The 19,659-nt window shown below is 40.8% G+C and overlaps 1 protein-coding gene across 5 annotated transcripts in view; it reads right to left on the bottom strand.

Annotated features, from left to right (window-relative positions):
• LVRN (laeverin) overlaps nucleotides 1-19,659 on the bottom strand; it is a 76,403-nt gene that overhangs the window by 31,975 nt on the left and 24,769 nt on the right. For all 5 annotated transcript variants that reach the window (XR_008698734.1, XM_055536549.1, XM_055536550.1 and 2 more), the window contains exons 4-6: nucleotides 15,955-16,081; nucleotides 6,943-7,097; nucleotides 5,551-5,664 (exon numbers count right to left, since the gene is read on the bottom strand). Coding sequence is in view for 4 of the 5 variants with exons in the window: in XM_055536549.1 (XP_055392524.1) it covers nucleotides 5,551-5,664; nucleotides 6,943-7,097; nucleotides 15,955-16,081 (396 nt within the window). In the remaining variant the exon portion in view is untranslated. The remainder of the gene's footprint in view (nucleotides 1-5,550; nucleotides 5,665-6,942; nucleotides 7,098-15,954; nucleotides 16,082-19,659) is intronic.

Raw genomic sequence — 19,659 nt, 5'->3', positions numbered from 1 at the left:
TCTAGCTACTGCAGATAATGATTGGATAAAGTGAGTCTGTTCACTCTCCATTTCTTTCTTCATGCAAGCTGTGAGATCCCAGAGAACAAACCTATTTCTATCAAATCTATGATTATCCTAAGAAATGTAACAGTATTTATTATGAAATTTGTATGGAACATCACTGAAGTTGAAAGCATAGGGTCTGGAGTTGAGCTACTTGGGTCTGAAGCCTACTGCAGCCTCCCAGGGATTGTGTGACTCATAAAAGGCAACTAATTTCATCACTCTGGAAATTCAGTTTCACCTCTGAAAATGGGGTGAACACTGTCCTCACTGGATTATTATCAGGTCTAAATTAATTTATATAGAATTTTTAGCACTGAGACTGGCAAATAGAATATGCTCAATAAGGGTTAACCACTACTGTAATTATATCATCATCATCATTAGGTCTTCAGAAGGGTGAACCAGATATTGTACATAATACACTCTAAGCACATAACGAATGCTTAGTAAATGATGGCTGTCACAATAGTGCCCATTAAATACTCAATCTATTGAATGACCGCGTGAAACTTTTTCTTACAGATGAGGAATGAAAGCTCACAAGTGTTCGGCTACTTGCCTCAGCTGACAGTGATCATAAAAACGAAGCGAGACCTGACTGGTTGCAAGGCCCCTACATGCCCTTTCCCTCTATCGGATCTGCTGCTTTCTTAGACTAGTCAGAAGAGGGATGCAGAAAAGTCAGTGAGTAGCAATGTGGACATGGAACAACAGACTGGTTCCAAATAGGAAAAGGAGTACGTCAAGGCTGTATATTGTCACCCTGCTTATTTAACTTCTATGCAGAGTACACCATGAGAAACGCTGGACTGGAAGATACACAAGCTGGAATCAAGATTGCCGGGAGAAATATCAATAACCTCAGATATGCAGATGACACCACCCTTATGGCAGAAAGCAAAGAAGAACTAAAGAGCCTCTTGATGAAAGTGAAAGTGGAGAGTGAAAAAGTTGGCTTAAAGCTCAGCATTCAGAAAACGAAGATCATGGCATCCGGTCCCATCACTTCATGGGAAATAGATGGGGAAACAGTGAAAAGTGTCAGACTTCATTTTTTTGGGCTCCAAAATCACTGCAGATGGTGACTGCAGCCATGAAATTAAAAGATGCTTACTCCTTGGAAGGAAAGTTATGACCAACCTAGATAGCATATTCAAAAGCAGAGACATTACTTTGCCAACAAAGGTCCGTCTAGTCAAGGCTATGGTTTTTCCAGTGGTCATGTATGGATGTGAGAGTTGGACTGTGAAGACGGCTGAGTGCCGAAGAACTGATGCTTTTGAATTGTGGTGTTGGAGAAGACTCTTGAGAGTCCCTTGGACTGCAAGGAGATCCAACCAGTCCATTCTGAAGGAGATCAGCCCTGGGATTTCTTTGGAGGGAATGATGCTAAAGCTGAAACTGCAGTACTTTGGCCACCTCATGTGAAGAGTTGACTCATTGGAAAAGACTCTGATGCTGGGAGGGATTGGGGGCAGGAGGAGAAGGGGACAACAGAGGATGAGATGGCTGGATGGCATCACTGACTCGATGGACGTGGGTCTGGGTGAACTCTGGAAGTTGGTGATGGACAGGGAGGCCTGGCGTGCTGCGATTCATGGGGTGGCAAAGAGTCGGACACAACTGAGTGACTGAACTGAATTGAGCAATGTCAGAGCTGGAGCTTCAGGGGTCAAGAAACCAATTGGAATGTTCTGAATGCTTGATCATGACCCATTCATCTTGTATGTTAATAACTTTCAGCTGAACTTAGACCAGAATTAGAAAAAATGGAAATCTGTTTCTGCATATGTTTCTGTGATGCTCTTTACTCAATTTCAATCTAACAACTGATTCAAAGGAAGCTAAAGTTCTGATTTCTTAAAGACCATTGAAACAAAGCCTTAAGCTTTTCAAAAACAAAGCTCATGGCAATTTTTTCAAGCTCCAATATCTGATACTCTTCTGGCAAGGGTTATGGTTCACTTAGCTCTACAAGTGATTGAGAAATGTACACTCAGAAAATAGTGATTAAGAACCAATGATAAAAAGAAATAAAACTAAATGGTATGAGAGGATAATCTTACCATCTTAGCTTCAAAAACATTGGTAACATGTTTTCATCAATGTTTCCCAGAAATGATAATATCTTAGCCATTTTTGTTGCATTAAAAGGTAACTGATTGATATTTATAGTATAGTCTATAAAGGACATACAGCTGAATCTAATTGTTTTAAGGACTGGAATGTCTTTCCATATTGACTTTCAGCACAGAGGTAATTTGGGGTACAACCAAATGCTTTCAAAAATAGTTACAGACAACACTAACCATGTGTAGATGCTACTTTATAAAAGAGAGATATAAACAATTTTGTAGGTGTAGCATATATGGAAGGACTAAGACTTACTATATATATTTATAGTTTACATAAATGAAAAGAGTCATAATGAACATGCTCACACACACTATAAGCCCCTTGAGAATGAGGACACTACCAGGAGTTTTCTCCCTAAGGTTAAAGACACGGGCTTTGCAGCTAGAGAAACCTCGGACTGAATCTCATCTCTGACCTTTAACAACTGTGAGATCTTGAACGACTTACCTAATACTTATACCCTCAGTTTCCTCAATAGAAGATAGAAAAATTAATAACTATACTCACAGGATTATTTTGAAGATTGATTAAGATGATATATGTGTAAGATTCACACTACCAGGCAGTTAAGTCCCAAGTGCTCAGTGAATGGTATTAAATAATATTTTTGATTATTTATTAATATTTATTATCATCATTATCCTCATCTTCAGCCTAGACCCAGATCACTGGAATGTAATCACAGTTTCGCCTCAACCAGGCAAATGACCTTGGCCAAGTCAATTAACCTTTCAGTATTTCATTCTGCAGATCTAGTTAATGATGTCTAGCCCAGGGGAGGAAGAGCAGAGGTACTGTAGAGTGGCTGGACTGTGTGATGGTGGGCATTTTATAGGATGTCCACAAAGGGCAGGAGGAAAATTCTTAAAGAGATGGAATACCAGACCACCTGACCTGCCTCTTGAGAAACCTATATGCAGGTCAGGAAACAACAGTTAGAACTGGACATGGAACAACAGACTGGGTCCAAATAGGAAAAGGAGTACGTCAAGGCTGTATATTGTCACCCTGCTTATTTAACTTATATGCAGGGTACATCATGAGAAACTCTGGGCTGGAGGAAGCACAAGCTGGAATCAAGATTGCTGGGAGAAATATCAATAACCTCAGATATGCAGATGACACCACCCTTATGGCAGAAAGTGAAGAAGAACTAAAGAGCCTCTTGATGAAAGTGAAAGAGGAGAGTGAAAAAGTTGGCTTAAAGCTCAACATTCAGAAAACTAAGATCATGGCATCCGGTCCCATCATTCCATGGCAAATAGATGGGGAAACAGTGTCGGACTTTATTTTTTGGGGCTCCAAAATCACTGCAGATGGTGACTGCAGCCATGAAATTAAAAGACACTTACTCCTTGGAAGGAAAGTTATGACCAACCTAGAGAGCACATTAAAAAGCAGAGACATCACTTCATCAACAAAGGTCCGTCTAGTCAAGGCTATGGTTTTTCCAGTGGTCATGTATGAATGTGAGAATTGGACTATACAGAAGGCTGAGTGCTGAAGAATTGATGCTTTTGACGGTGGTGTTGGAGAAGACTCTTGAGAGTCCCTTGGACTGCAAGGAGATCCAACCAGTCCATCCTAAAGCCGATCAGTCCTGGGTGTTCATTGGAAGGACTGATGTTGAAGCTGAAAGTCCAACACTTTAGCCACCTGATGCAAAGAGCTGACTCATTTGTAAAGACCCTGATGCTGGGAAAGATTGAGGGCAGGAGGAGAAACGGAAGACAGAAGATGAGATGGTTGGATGGCATCACCGACTCAATGGACATGGGTTTTAGTGGACTCTGGGAGTTGGTGATGGACAGGGAGGCCTGGCGTGCTGTGGTTCATGGGGTAGCAAAGAGTTGGACACGACTGAGTGACTGAACTGAACTTGCAAAGTGGCATGGAACTGGGGCAGTAAAAGACTGCTACATCAGTGCTCCTCAGAAGCTACCATTTCACAAATAGGTAAAAAAAAAAGTTTTTTTTTTTTAAGGTTTCTGTGTGGCAAAGAGAGGTCTGTCAATTTTTTATTCTGCCAACTCTTTAATAAACAAAATATAAATATCATCTACTTACTATCTTCTTCCTTTCATAAAAGAGGGAAAAATTTACAACCAATATATTAATGGTCTTCCCTGATGGCTCAGACAGTAAAGAATCTGCCTGCAATGAGGGAGACCAGGGTTCGATCCCTGGGTTGGGAAGATCCCCTGGAGAAGGAAATGGCAACCCACTCCAGTATTCTTGAGTGGAGAATTCCATGGACAGAGGAGCCTGGCAGGCTATATAGTCTATGGAGTCACAAAGAGTTGGACACAAATGAGTGACTTTCACTTTCACTTTCATAATAATAGAACAATCTTAGATTCTCCTTCAAAGTGAATAAATTTAGCCTGTAAGGATCTGACCAGTGGAAATCAGCATGTCAAACGTCAATACACTCTAATGAGCAAGGGTATGGAGAGGAGGAAAGAGGCTAGAAGTAGAGCCTTGGAAACACTTGGGAGGGGAGAGGAAAAAAAGACCTGCAAAAAGCAGCAGAAAGAGCAGCTCTGAGCATCAGAGAGATGGCAGGAGGCAGGAACAGAGAGGAAGAAAGAAACTCTGACTTGGTGTGAAGAAATGAGGTCTGTGTCAAAAGATCATATTAAATCTAAACATTTAAACACTTAAATCAATTTAGCTTTATCATGCCATTCTGAAAGCATTACCTAACTACTCTAAATAAAATATTGGAATATAACTTTCAATTCAGATTTGCATACACATAAATTAATTTTCCATGTTACTATTTACTCAACATAGCAAAAGATTATCAGCTATAACAGATACAATGTCAGCTATGAGTATCATATGCAATATCAGCTACATTATGGGTAATATAACATAGCATATTACTTATTATTAAAGTTGTAGATTACTGACTGCAAGTGCTTTAAAATTCAGTCTAGGTAGAAATTAATGAAAATAACCTAAAATCTAACAGTAGGAAAAATATTTTATATATATATATATATATACACACACACACATTCATATATACACATCTTATAAAGTTATATGATAAAATACTAGGCAACCCTTAAAAGTCTTATTTTCAAGGATGATCTAATGACCTGTGGAAAAGCTCCTGATATAGTATGAAGTAGATAGGGCATTACACATTTCTGTGTAATTTTCTCTTCTAGGAATATTTACAATAATAAAAGCCTGACAAAAGAAAACAAATCAAAAAGACAACATTGATCATCTCTGATATTACAGATAATTTATTATCTCTATATTTTTCTGTATTTTACACACTTTCAACAATGAAAATTAACTACTATTATAATTAGAAGAAAAATTATAAATTAATTTAACAGACATACTTACCATTGGGAGTTTAGGATTGAAGTGGTTAATTATCCCAAATTCAAAATAAGATGCAAAACCTTCATTGAGCCAGATATTATTCCACCAATTCATGGTAACCAAGTTTCCAAACCACTTTTGGAGTTGGGAATAAAAAGAACAATCTTAACTTCAATTTAAGTAATATTTATTGTAATTACATGTTAAATAAATGTAAGGTCAAAGACAAAATTAAATGTAATTTGCTATCAGTGATAAAACTTAAAAACAGGACTCCAAAATCATGTTGTTGTTTTATTAATAACATGAAGTCATTCATTTTTTTCTGTAAAATTTCACATCCAACGACTGGAAGCAATTTTTGCTTTGAAACTGTGATGCTCAGAAATAAAGTAAGCTTTATTTACTTTATTCTTAAATTGTCCACTTTACTCCAAAGTTAAGTCAAAGTAGAAGGCCTGAATGTTCACTTAACACCTACTGAATGGCAGCATCTCATACTCTAAACAGACTACATCAGAATTTTGCTGTAAGCAGTTGATTATGTTTTAAGGACATGATTTGATCTGCACCATATAAGAATCACTCAAGTATTCGTTTCTGCAAAGTGGTCCAGTTATAATTATTTTCTATTTGAGCTTAACAGAAGGAAAGTGTCAAATGATGATAAATAGAATCAGGAAAGATAAACACAATAATTTCCAAAATCAACACATCCACACCCTGGTTTTTAACCAAATTCTTATAATAGCTGTGATGTACTAATAGTTAGCACCCTATTTTCCAAAACAATGTGTCACTTAGGCTATAATAAAAAATGACACTTTGGGTGATGATCAAGACTTGTGAAAGTATGTGTTGACTGTGTAAGAGGGTATAATTTAATCACAGCAAATCACTCCTCTGCAAAACTTCTTAGGGGTCCATATAACAAGAAGATAATTTCACAGTTTAGGTGACTGTCACCTCAGTGATACTAGTATATTGACTATAATCCTTTAACTTGTAACTTCTCACACAAAAAAAAAAGTTTGTGACAATCTACTGTTGAAATGGGATATCTTCTAGTGACTCTTTTGAATATCTCTATTTTAAGATGGAATGAAAAGCAGATGATCACAGGTCTGCTTGGTTTACTTATCCTGAAGAGAACTTTGTGGCACACAATTACTCTTTGAATATATGACCTGCTACTGTTCTGAGATTTCTTATCACCATGATCTATCCCCAAAAGTTCAAATCCACCCAGGATCTGATTACATAGATCCTTCCTTGTTTTCACTCACTGGACCACTTTTCAAGTTATTTTTTAAAATTTGGTGTACGGTATAGTTTGAGGAGTTTTTGCTGCTTTTGGTACAGAAGCTGGAGAATATTCTCGTGTGAAATAAGAAAGAACATTTTACCACATGCCTGATGTCCGATTTCGTGGGAGACAATATAGGAGATCATGATCTTTTTTTCTGTTAGTTTATCATTTGGTTGCAGCAACAATAATGACTCGTCAAATATCAATAGTCCCCAGTTTTCCATTGCACGGTTGTCAAAAGTAGGCAAAGCAATTATATCTAAGTGGATTTAAATGGAGGGAAAAATGAATCATCTCTTTCTAAAGACTTGAGAGTTCCAGATGCAACATCTCAAAATGAAATCATAAAATTACTGAAAGAAAATGCAAGTGAATATCTATAACTTAAGGGGCAGGAGAAAGACATTAAAGACATAGAGAAGACAGAGTCAGAAAACAAATTGCTTTGACTGTATGAAAATTAAATAGTTTTGATTAAGGACCTATATTCAAAATATACAAAGAACACTTGAAACTCAAAAATAAGAGAACAACTTTACAGAATTAGCAAAAGATCTAAAGAGACACTTCACTAAAGAGACACACAAATGGCAAATGAACAGATGAAGATATGCTCAACACCATACGTCATTAGGAAATTGCAAATTAAAATGAGATACCATGACACACCAGTTCAAAACAAAACATCGATGTTAGAGAAGATGTGGAACAATAAAAACACTTATTCGTTGCTGGTGAGAATGCAAAATGGTACAGCCACTTCAGAAGACAATTCAGCAGTTTCTTATAAAGCTGAACATTGGCTGGCTATACAGTCTAGCAATTGAGCTCCTAAGGATTTACCCAAATGAGTTCACAACTGAAGTCAGCAACATGTATGTGAATGTTTATAGCAGTTTTAATCATAACTGCCAAAACTTGGACACAATCAAGATGTCTTTTAATAGGTGAATGGATAAATAAACTGGAAATGGCAACCCACTCCAGTACTCTTGGCTGGAAAATCCCATGGACAGAGGAGCCTGGTAGGCTACAGTCCATAGGGGTCGCAAAGAGTCGGACACGACTGAGCGACTTTAGTTCAGTTCAGTTCAGTACAGCCATACAACAGAGTACTATTTAGTGATAAAAAGAAATGAGCTATTAAGGTATGAAAGGACATGGATAAAACTTAAGTGAATGTTACTAAGTGAAAGAAAAGTGAAAGTCGCTCAGTCGTCTCCGACTCTTTGCAACCTCATAGTCCATGGGGATTTTCCAAGCAAGAAAACTGGAGTGAGTTGTCATGCCCTCTTTCAGGCGATCTTCCCAACCCAGGGGTCAAATTCAGGTCTCCTGCATTGCAGACAGATTCTTTACCAGCTGAGCCACCAGGGAAGCCCAAGAATACTGGAGTGGGTAGCCTATCCCTTCTCCATAAGATCTTCCCGACCCAGGAATCTAATCCAGGTCTCCTGAGTTACAGACAGATTCTTTACCAGATGAGCCACCAGGGAATCCCACTAAGTGAAAGAAGCCAAAAAGAAAAAGTTACACATGGTATGATTCCAGTTAGTACATAACATTATAGAAAAGGCAAAATTATATAGACAGTACAAAGATCAGTGGCTGTCAGGGATTGGGGGAAGAGGGGGGATGAGCAGGTACAGCACAGGGGATTTTTAAGACAGTGAAACTATCGTCTGATACTGTAACGGTAGACATATGTCATTACTATGCGCTCAGTCACTTCAGTCGGGTCTGACTCTTTGTGACCCACTGGACTGTAGCCCTCCAGGCTCCTCTGTCCACGGAGTCTTCAGGTAAGAACGCTGGAGTGGATTGCTGCCCTTCTCTAGAGGATCTTCCCGACCCAGGGATCAAACAAACCCGTGTCCCCTGTGTCTCCCGCACTGCAAGAGGATTCTTTACTGCTGAGTCACCGGGGAAGCCTCATTACTGTATGCATTTTGAAATTCACAGAACTGTACACCACCACAAAGAGTGAACCCTAATGTAAGCTATGGACTTTAGTTATAAAAATGTATCAGTACTGATTCATCAATTGTAATTTTTAAAAACCCACACCAATGTACGATGTTAACAAGAGGAGAAACTAGGGGTGGGGGCACGGGGAGGGAGAGGAGATATATGAGGACTCTTCACACTCTGGGCACACTTTTTTCATAAACTGTTCTAAAAAAGTAAGTCTATTTAAAATTAAATATTTTACTGCACCAAAAAACACCACAAATAAATTTGAAAGGCAAAACACAGACTGGGGTAAATATTTGCAGCCTATACCACAACTAGAAAATATTTTTTCAATACTTGAAGAACTTTGATGAATCAAAAAGGAAAAACGTGAACAATTTAATAAAGAAATAATTCAAACACCCAAAAATCTTATTTAAAATTTTCAGCTTCATTAGTATCAAAAGCAAAAATTAAAGCAATGATATAACAAGCTTTCAAATGTATGAAATACATTTTCAAATGTAATAATTAGTATTGGCTAGAATTTATAATTAGGTATAGGAAAACTGACACATAGCCTATTGGTGAGAGTGTGAACTGGTAGTTTTTCTGGAGCAGTCCAGCAAAATGCTTCATAACTTTTAAAAATGTTCCTAGCCTTTCAAATTTTGCAACTTCTACTAAGCCAAATAGCATGGATATTTGTAAACACTTCCTTATGTTTTCTTTCATGTTTTAAAAGCAGCCCCCTCCCCCTCAGGAAAGGAAAAATCAGTCCAAATTTTCAACCACTGAAGATTGAATAAATTATTTTGTCAAATTGATATGTAGGCAGCCTATGAGTTAAAATGACAATAAAAAAGCACAGTTACCTGGATCATATTGCTTTATATTGTTAATTTTTTTTAAATCAAAGAACAATATCAATTCCATGGTGTCATTTTTGTTAAAAACAAAGAAGCAAATACAGAGAAAGATGGAAATTGAGACAAAGAACTAGACATCAAAAACTAGACATCAAAATGTTACCCATGGTCATCTCAGCATGGCAGCATTCCAAGAGATTTTGCTTCTCTTTTTTGTGCTTTCCCTATCTTTCCAAATTTTTTACAGTGTGATCATTTGTTACTTCTAAAACTAGAACGATATAAGTTTTGAAATTTTCCTTTGCTAGTGAAAGAAATATCATCGCTATAGTCCATGCTACATTTGTCTCATGAATGCTTTAGCTATGCTACGCTCAGTAATTTAGTTGACTTTACACTTGGTTGAAGCTGACAGTGTATAGGAAGAAACATTCAGGTCGTTACATAGCCTCAACAGGTAATGCTCCATTATCTTTCGACATACTTAGTTGCCTCAGCCTGGGTTTCCCATTCTACCGGATAGTTTTCCGTTGTGTGAATGACCCATATCCATTCTATCAGTGACCACTTTGGTTGCTTTGGGTTTGGCACTAGTCTGAAAAGTGTAGCTTCAAACATTCTTGCACATGTCTTCTGGCATGTATGTGCTCAAATTCCTCTTGAAGATATATCTAGGAATGGAATTTCTGGGTTTTAAGGTATTCTGATGATTAACATTGTAAGACAACAAACAGGTTTTTAAGTTGTAACAACTGATACTCCTTTCAACAGTGTCACTTTCTAACACTTGTTTTTGTGAGAATGCCTACTCTTTCACAACTGAATAGGGTGTCACTGTGATCTTGGGTACTCATTTCTCAGACTGCTTAATGAGGTTAAATATTTCTTCATAAGTTTGTTAGCCACATGTGTTTCCTTTTCTGTATAACATCTATTCATATATCTTTTACTTGTTTTTTTCCTATTGTATTTTCCTTATTTATCTGTAGGTGTTCTTTATATATTTGGGCTACTCCCATTACCACTTACTGTCCTTTCTTTTTTGTTTAACTGTTTCTTTAAAATGTATGTATTTGTAATTGAAGGACAATCGCTTTACTACTATGTTGGTTTCTGCCACACGGTCCTCTTTCTGCTGAGACTTCTGCTGACTTGATGAGTCACTGCTGTCTCCTCCTTCGCAGTTTGTTGGCTTCTGTTTCTAACATGTAGATGCTATCTGCCGAACTCAGCTACCTGAACACAGCCGCTACCATCTACTGCTTCTGCATTCACAGAGCAGCTAGAAAAGCAGCAGGTGATGCTCATTTACTCAGTAGATTCTCACTAATTATGGTAATTATGTCACCACTTTACGATTCATACAGTACTTGAGTTTTATAAGAGAAGACTCTACACATGGACATCACCAGATGGTCAATACTGAAATCAGATTGATTACATTCTTTGCAGCCAAAGATGGAGAAGCTCTATACAGTCAACAAAAACAAGACCAGGAGCTGACTGTGGCTCAGATCATGAGCTCCTTATTGCCAAATTCAGACTGAAATTGAAGAAAGTAGGGAAAACCACTAGACCATTCAGGTATGACCTAAATCAAATCCCTTATGATTATACAGTGGAAGTGAGAAATAGATTTAAGGGACTAGATCTGATAGACAGAGTGCCTGATGAACTATGGACGGAGATTCGTGACATTGTACAGGAGGCAGGGATCAAGACCATCCCCATGGAAAAGAAATGCAAAAAAGCAAAATGGCTGTCTGGGGAGGCCTTACAAATAGCTGTGAAAAGAGAAGCGAAAAGCAAAGGAGAAAAGGAAAGATATAAGCATCTGAATGCAGAGTTCCAAAGAATAGCAAGAAGAGATAAGAAAGCCTTCCTCAGCGATCAATGCAAAGAAATAGAGGAAAACAACAGAATGGGAAAGACTAGAGATCTCTTCAAGAAAATTAGAGATATCAAGGGAACATTTCATGCAAAGATGGGCTCGATAAAGGACAGAAATGGTATGGACCTAACAGAAGCAGAAGATATTAAGAAGAAGTGGCAAGAATACAAAGAAGAACTGTATAAAAAAGATCTTCATGACCCAGATAATCACAACGGTGTGATCACTCACCTAGAGCGAGACATCCTGGAATGTGAAGTCAAGTGGGCCTTAGAAAGCATCACTACAAACAAAGCTAGTGGAGGTGATGGAATTCCAGTTGAGCTATTTCAAATCCTGAAAGATGATGCTGTGAAAGTGCTGCATTCAATATGTCAGCAAATCTGGAAAACTCAGCAGTGGCCACAGGACTGGAAAAGGTCAGTTTTCATTCCAATCCCAAAGAAAGGCAATGCCAAAGAATGCTCAAACTACCACACAGTTGCACTCATCTCACACGCTAGTAAAGTAATGCTCAAAATTCTCCAAGCCAGGCTTCAGCAATACGTGAACCGTGAACTTCCAGATGTTCAAGTTGGTTTTAGAAAAGGCAGAGAAACCAGAGATCAAATTGTCAACATTCGCTGGATCATGGAGAAAGCAACAGAGTTCCAGAAAAACATCTATTTCTACTTTATTGACTATGCCAAAGCCTTTGACTGTGTGGATCACAATAAACTGTGGACAATTCTGAAAGAGATGGGAATACCAGACCACCTGACCTGCCTCTTGAGAAATCTGTATGCAGGTCAGGAAGCAACAATTAGAACTGGACATGGAACAACAGACTGGTTCCAAATAGGAAAAGGAGTACGTCAAGGCTGTATATTGTCACCCTGCTTATTTAACTTATATGCAGAGTACCTCATGAGAAATGCTGGACTGGAAGAAACACAAGCTAGAATCAAGATTGCCGGGAGAAATGTCAATAACCTCAGATATGTAGATGACACCACCCTTATGGCAGAAAGTGAAGAGGAACTCAAAAGCCTCTTGATGAAAGTGAAAGTGGAGAGTGAAAACGTTGGCTTAAAGCTCAACATTCAGAAAACGAAGATCATGGCATCTGGTCCCACCACTTCATGGGAAATAGATGGGGAAACAGTGGGAATAGTGTCAGACTTTATTTTTGGGGGCTCCAAAATCACTGCAGATGGTGACTGCAGCCATGAAATTAAAAGACACTTACTCTTTGGAAGGAAAGTTATGACCAACCTAGATAGCATATTGAAAAGCAGAGACATTACTTTGCCAACAAAGGTCCATCTAGTCAAGGCTATGGTTTTTCCTGTGGTCATGTATGGATGTGAGAGTTGGACTGTGAAGAAGGCTGAGTGCCGAAGAATTGATGCTTTTGAACTGTGGTGTTGGAGAAGACTCTTGAGAGTCCCTTGGACTGCAAGGAGATCCAACCAGTCCATTCTGAAGGAGATCAGCCCTGGGATTTCTTTGGAAGGAATGATGCTAAAGCTGAAACTGCAGTACTTTGGCCACCTCATGCGAAGAGTAGATTCATTGGAAAAGACTCTGATGCTGGGAGGGATGGGGGGCAGGAGGAGAAGGGGACGACAGAGGATGAGATGGCTGGATGGCATCACTGACTCGATGGACATGAGTCTGAGTGAACTCCAGGAGTCGGTGATGGACAGGGAGGCCTGGCGTGCTGCAATTCATGGGGTCGCAAAGAGTTGGACATGACTGAGCAACTGAACTGAACTGAACTGAGTTTTATTGCTTCAAAAATACAAACTTTGCTGAGATGTACAATATATATCATTAGCCTGCTATGGTTACAAGTTAAGAAAAAATAAAAACTTAAAAGGGAAGTTGCTATAAGTTTGCAAATCGTAAACACCTATACTTACTCCTAAAAGCATCATGATGTCACTTTTTCTTTTAAGGCTTATAACAACCTAAACAGCCAACTCCACCAGCGGCTGTAATAGTTTTTTTGTTTTGTTTTTAAATGACTCAACGAAAAGTCAAAGTAATTAGGAGACATTAGTTCATCTTTCTCTTAAGGATCCAGTAATAGAGAAACTCTATTGTAATCATCTATCCATCAAAAGGCAGTTTTGACTGAGCACCGCCTACACGTGCTCATAGAGCAACACTGGATCAGATGCTATGAAAGATACAGAAAAAAAAAAGTGCCAACATAACCTTGACTTCCAGGAGCTGGTAATCTAGCCAGAATTTACATTGAATTATGGAACTCATTGAACATATTTTTCCCCCCACCAAAAAAAAAAAAAGTTTACTGTTTACTAGTTTGAGAGAGGGCCTTCCCTTGTGGTTCAGTGGTAAAGAATCTATCTGCCAATGCAGGAAACGTGGGTTTGATCCCTGGTTTGGAAAGATCCCTTGGAGAAAGAAATGGCAACCCACTCCAGCATTCTTGCCTGGAGAATCCCATGGACAAAGGAGCCTGGCGGGCTCCATGGCATTGTAAAAGAGGCAGGCATGACTTAGCAACTAAACAACAACTCTGAGAGAAGCAGTGTCACAGGCTCAGAAGGTACTTAAAAAAGGACAGTCCAGACCCTGACCTTCAACTTGTCATTGACCTAAAGCAGAGATGATTAGGATCTAGCAGCTCAAGAACTTGAATGCAGGGATGCACAGGATGCTATGGAAGTTTGGGAGAGAAAGAGTCAGGGAAGACTTCCTGGAGGAGGAGGCACTGTGTTGAGAAATATAAGAATCAACAAGTTGGGTAAAAGGAAAGGCAGGATGTGCAAACTGAATGTGCAAGAGCCTGACCGAGAGGAGGAGAAGATGAAAGTGTAGAAGAGGACAGAGATGCTGCTAGAGCAGCCCTTCTACTCTGAGAAACTGTCAAAAGCCCCAAGAGGTTGGCGAGAGATGCACTGTTAAAGATAGGGTGTGAACTTTGGACTTTATCCCCAGGGCACTGGGAAGCCACAGAAGAGTTTTAAACAGGGCAGTAACAGGATCAGATTTTGCTTTGGAAAGATCCCTCAGGCCTCAGTGTAGAAGATGAACTGGAGGAGACAAGAGGGACGGTGGTCAAACTAAGCAAGGTCAGTTGTGGACAAGACTTTGGTGGTGTGAACTAGGGAGAATGAGGGGGATGGGGAAGAAGTGGGTGGAGGTGGAGATAATAAGGAGGTGACTTAACTGGATGGAGGAGATGTTTTGACAGATGAGGATATCAAGAATAACTCTGGACTTCTCCTTATCTAAATAAAGATAAAGAGAAATTTTCTTGCCTAGACAAGGGTCATCTTGAGATCGTTCAGCCACAGAAGTGCCAGAAACTTGGTCTCCATGCTCCGATTCCTGTTGCTGCAAACTTTGTTTCTTTCCTTCTTTTTCTAGTTTTTTTTGGCCATGCTGCGTGGCATGTGGGAATCGAGGATCTTAGTTCCCTGGCCAGGGACTGAACCTGTGCCCCCTGCAGTAGAAACTCAGAGCCTTAACCACTGGCCTGCCAGGGAAGTCCCTGCCTCCAACTCTCTAAATGACGGGTATAACCTCTGGGATCCACGAGCAGGCCATGGCTGGCCCCCGTTCCTTCACTCCCTGTCCCTCCTCAGCCAGAAGGCTTGAGCGGCAGAGGCCCTGGCTATGCAGCATTCGGGAGCCTGGAGCGCCCTAATTTTTACTCCCCACCTTCTTCCACTGTCTGCCAGTAAAGGCCAAGCATACTTTCCCTCAAGACTTCAACTAAATAGCCCTTCAGAGGAACAAAACACACTGACATGATACCCTCAAGCGAGAGAGAAAAAACATGGAACGACTTTCTGAGCTGAGCGGCTCACATAATTTTAAGGACATTCCATACCGATCTACGAGAAACAAAATGTTTACATATTCCTTTGAGGATCGTATTCTGTTCACACATGATTCCAATTTTATACAATAAAAATTCACTGATGGGACCCCCAAGTCCTAATCCAATGACTCACAGCTAAAGAACATATTTTGAAAAAAACAACAAAACCTTCCTAAAGGGAACTGGAGTAATTCACGCAAGCGGTTAAAAGGATCCAGAACATCGCACTGCATGCTCGCGGTGTGAGCTGAAAGGACAGAGGGCCAGGGAGAAGGCAAGGTCTGGAGGAGGTAAGCCGCCAGTGAGCACCCAGGAGGGATCTGAAGCTGGGAGCCCTCTGAGCACCAGCTAGTCACACGGCACCATGCAGAGAAGGAGCAGACAGGCCTCTGCGTGTTTAGAAACGTGCAGGACACAATGATGGGAAGCCAGCAGGGCTGACTCCAAAACAGCAAAAACAGCAAAGTGCCAATGGGTCCTTGGAGGCCCATCTAGGTATCTTCTGATCTCAACCTAGAGCACCCATAATAGGAAATCAAACGCATTGTAAGGGAAGATATCTCACCTGTTTTTGGAAGAGGGTAACTGATATTAAATAAATCCTCCAGAAAAGAGAAGATGGGACCTGTGATGTTCAAAGCAAAATCTGCATTTCCATCTGCGATGGCATCTTTCCGGGCCCAGATGCGTATCTAGACAGAAACAATTAAGCAGTGATTAGGAAAAGCAATATGTACAGTGATTTTGGAAAGTGGCAGCCTGCTTGCTCTGATTTCCTGATGCTCTGGAGCCAAAGGTTATCTTTTCAGAAGAAGTTGCATAATAAAATGTTTACATGTGTCCATGCAATGAGAAAAGCCCTGGAGGCTATTCATTAAGTTGGGAACAGTGATTCTCCACAAAGTGTGTTTTTTCAATCTTTTGCAATAATGTGTAAAACTTTTATAATTCAAAAACAATCCTGGTTGCGGGGGGGTGGGGGTGGGGGGTTTCCCTGGTGGCTCAACAGTAAAGGGTCAGCCTGCCAATGCAGGTTTGATCCCTGATTCAGGGAGATCCCACAGGCTGTTGAGCAACTAAGCCCGTGTGCCACAACTACCGAGCCTGTGCTCTGGAGCCCGGGAGCCGCACTGGAGGTCGAGCTCCGTAACAAGAGAAGCCACTGCGATGAGAAGCCACTGTGATGAGAAGCCCGCACACCACAGTGAGAGAGCAGCCCCTCCTAGCAGCAGCTACAGAAGAGCCTGCATAGCAATGGAGACCCAGCACAGCCAAAAATACATAAAAAATAAATTTTAAAAAAATCCTGGGGAGTGGTATCTACCCCCACAGAAAACATGGATTCTATACTAGAGCAAAAGGGCCCTTTGGATCCTAGCTTCCCTTTTCAGGACATATTTCCAGTGATTCAAAACAGAGTTGGGCAGTTAGCAGGGGTTACACAGTATAAAAATATGAAACAAATGTGAATCATGCAAATTTAAAATGATTTGTTAATAAAAAACATGAACGCAAGTGTGCTCAGTCATGTCCAACTCTTTGCAACCTCATGAGCTAGAGCCCACCAGGCTCCTCTGTCCATGGGATTTCCCAGGCAAGAGTACTGGAGTGGGGTGCCATTTCCCACTCCAGGGGATCTTCCCGACCCAGGGACTGAACCAGCATTTCCTGAACTGGCAGGTGGGTTCTTTACCACTGTGCCACACAGGAAGCTCCCAAAACATGAACAGTCCCATCTTATTTTCAAAATTTGAAATAAGGTTAATTTCCTCAATTTTAAAAAGTTCATCAAAAGTCTCATGACTTCTACAGTTATTGAAGCAAGCAAATTATATCCTCTGTATATGACACTTCCATGTTAGCAGTAGATGGAAAGAAATCTCTGCCATGCTTTGTTAGTTTAGCGTGACTGTATTGTTGTTTGGGTGCTTGAACTTGTTTGTGTTATTTCGGTGACTAATTTGATGTTGTTTTACCATCCATTGTCATTTTATTTTGAAATCATGGTACTCCTTCAACAATACCATCTGAGCACTTTTAAATGGAATTGCTGGTGTCAGTGCTTAAAAACACGTATGAAGCACCTAACTCTAGAATGAAAGTTAGCGAGGAGGGAATTAAGATACTCATCCTGATTGTGAATGCAGTTAATTTGAGAAAGAGCTGTCTACAAAACACAAGAGAAAACGTGAAGAAAACGAAAAGCAGCACAACAATATCTGCAGATCGCTGTCCCCCAACCAAACGTTCACTTGTCTTTGCTTTTATTTCTGCTGGAAAGTTTGTCTTGCGTTTTGTGACTTTTGAATGACATGAGGTCTTGGGAACGTGTTTTAGAAGCCTCCCGCCTGGATCCTCTCCTTTCTTCCAGCCTCCTCCCAGCCCGAGGCTTCAGTTCTGCCCCTCCACTACCGGCACCTGCCCTGTCTCAAGCTCTCACCTCCAAGGCAAAGCCAGGAGGACATCTAGACCAGAGCCCACACTGCTGAGTGGAGGCAACAGTCACCTCGTTCAGGACAATACACACATATTAACTGTAGCCTTTTGGGAGGGAAGGCAGTCATAAAGTGTGTATATAAATTTCCAGTTTACAAGGCTCCTCCCACAAATGACCACTCTAAGCCACAGTGGAGGCAAATGATGATTTCAAGCTGTGGGGGAGGGGCAGGGCAGTGAGGATCACAAATACGTGTGGAACATTTTGAAGAAAAAGTTCCTTCAAAATCACACCTAGCCCACCAGTGTGTCCTTGTGGTCCTGCTTAGACCCAGCAGACCTCAACCTCTAAAGGAAAAATCTCTTTACACGTGCACATGTGTGATAAATTCAAAATGTTATTTCTGAGAGACAGAATATTTCCTGCTGTATCAGGAAACGAAGATGTTACAGTCGTCAATGACTGCAGCCCTCCCGAACGAGCCGAGGATCCCCGAGAGAACACAGGAAGGTAAAGAGCACCGGGCCGCTAGCAGCCATCAGACTGTAGCCACTCCCCATGGTGAGCAGCCCCCAGGAAGCTCAAGACGTGAAAACCACAGGGTGCCGGTCCCAGGTAGCTGATGGTTCACGTCCCTTCATGGCTGCCATACCTATCGAGTGAAAAAATATAGCAACCTAAAAGTTGAGAGTTATGGCAGAAATTTTTAGGGCTTCAAGCCCGGGAGACAGCATCTCAAGCAACCAGAGAGAATTGCTCTGAGGAGGCGAGGGGAGGAGTCAGATCATATAGAAGTTCTGCAACAAAGGGCAGGTAGTCTGAACATCAAAAGAGTACTGTTAATTAGAGAAAGCCCCAGACATCCCAAGTTAAGGAATTTAGCACTTTCTATGTATGGGAAGATGCAAGAGTCTGGGCTCACTGGAATGATTCCTTTGATATGCACCTCAGCTATCTGTGGCAGACATCCTATGTATTTCACATCCTGAGCTTCCTTGGGGCTCAGCCTAGGGAGTGGCTGGCATCTAATGGCGGCTAGATGACAGCTATTCTCTTCCTTCCTGAGTTCCCTCAGGGCTCACCAGCTCACGCTGGAAGGCTGCAACTCTGACGACCATGACATCCTTCAGGAGAAGGCAATGGCGACCACTCCAGAACTCTTGCCTGGAGAATCCCAGGGACGGAGGAGCCTGGTATGCTGCAGTCCATGGGGTCGCGAAGAGTCGGACACAACTGAGCGACTTCACTTTCACGTTTCACTTTCATGCATTGGAGAAGGAAATGGCAACCCACTCCAGGGTTCTTGCCTGGAGAATCCCAGGGACGGGGGAGCCTGGTGGGCTGCCGTCTCTGGGCTTGCACAGAGTCGGACACGACTGAAGCGACTTAGCAGCAGCAGCAGCAGCATGACATCCTTCTCTATTGATATAGCAGAAAATATTCCCTTTCTCATTTCCAACCTTAGTTATGCGTGTCTTATATTTATCCTCATGCCACGCATGAACCATATTTTCAACTTTGCTAAATTTTTTCTCTTATTTAGGGAGTCCTTTTTGTAGAGTCTGGATGCTATTCCAAGAGTACAGTCCGGTTCCCTGTAGGGTATATGGTGAATTCCTTAGCTTTCCAGAACTGAATCGTAGCCAAAGACAACATTCCACTGATAAACTCATCCCAAATTTCAATTTTCTGGCTAAGACCATTACTTTCTTAGGCATGTTCCATTTTCTCTTTGCTTCCACGGCAGCTTTCTTTTCACAGTGACCTTTCATGAAGAAACAGATACGATCCGTTTGTAAGAATTATTCCCTGTGCAGCAGCATTGAGAGCAAC

Source organism: Bubalus kerabau, chromosome 10 (assembly GCF_029407905.1).
Source record: "Bubalus kerabau isolate K-KA32 ecotype Philippines breed swamp buffalo chromosome 10, PCC_UOA_SB_1v2, whole genome shotgun sequence".
In the NCBI taxonomy this organism is placed as follows: domain Eukaryota; kingdom Metazoa; phylum Chordata; class Mammalia; order Artiodactyla; family Bovidae; genus Bubalus; species Bubalus kerabau.
This window is presented reverse-complemented; position numbering and strand designations above follow the sequence as displayed.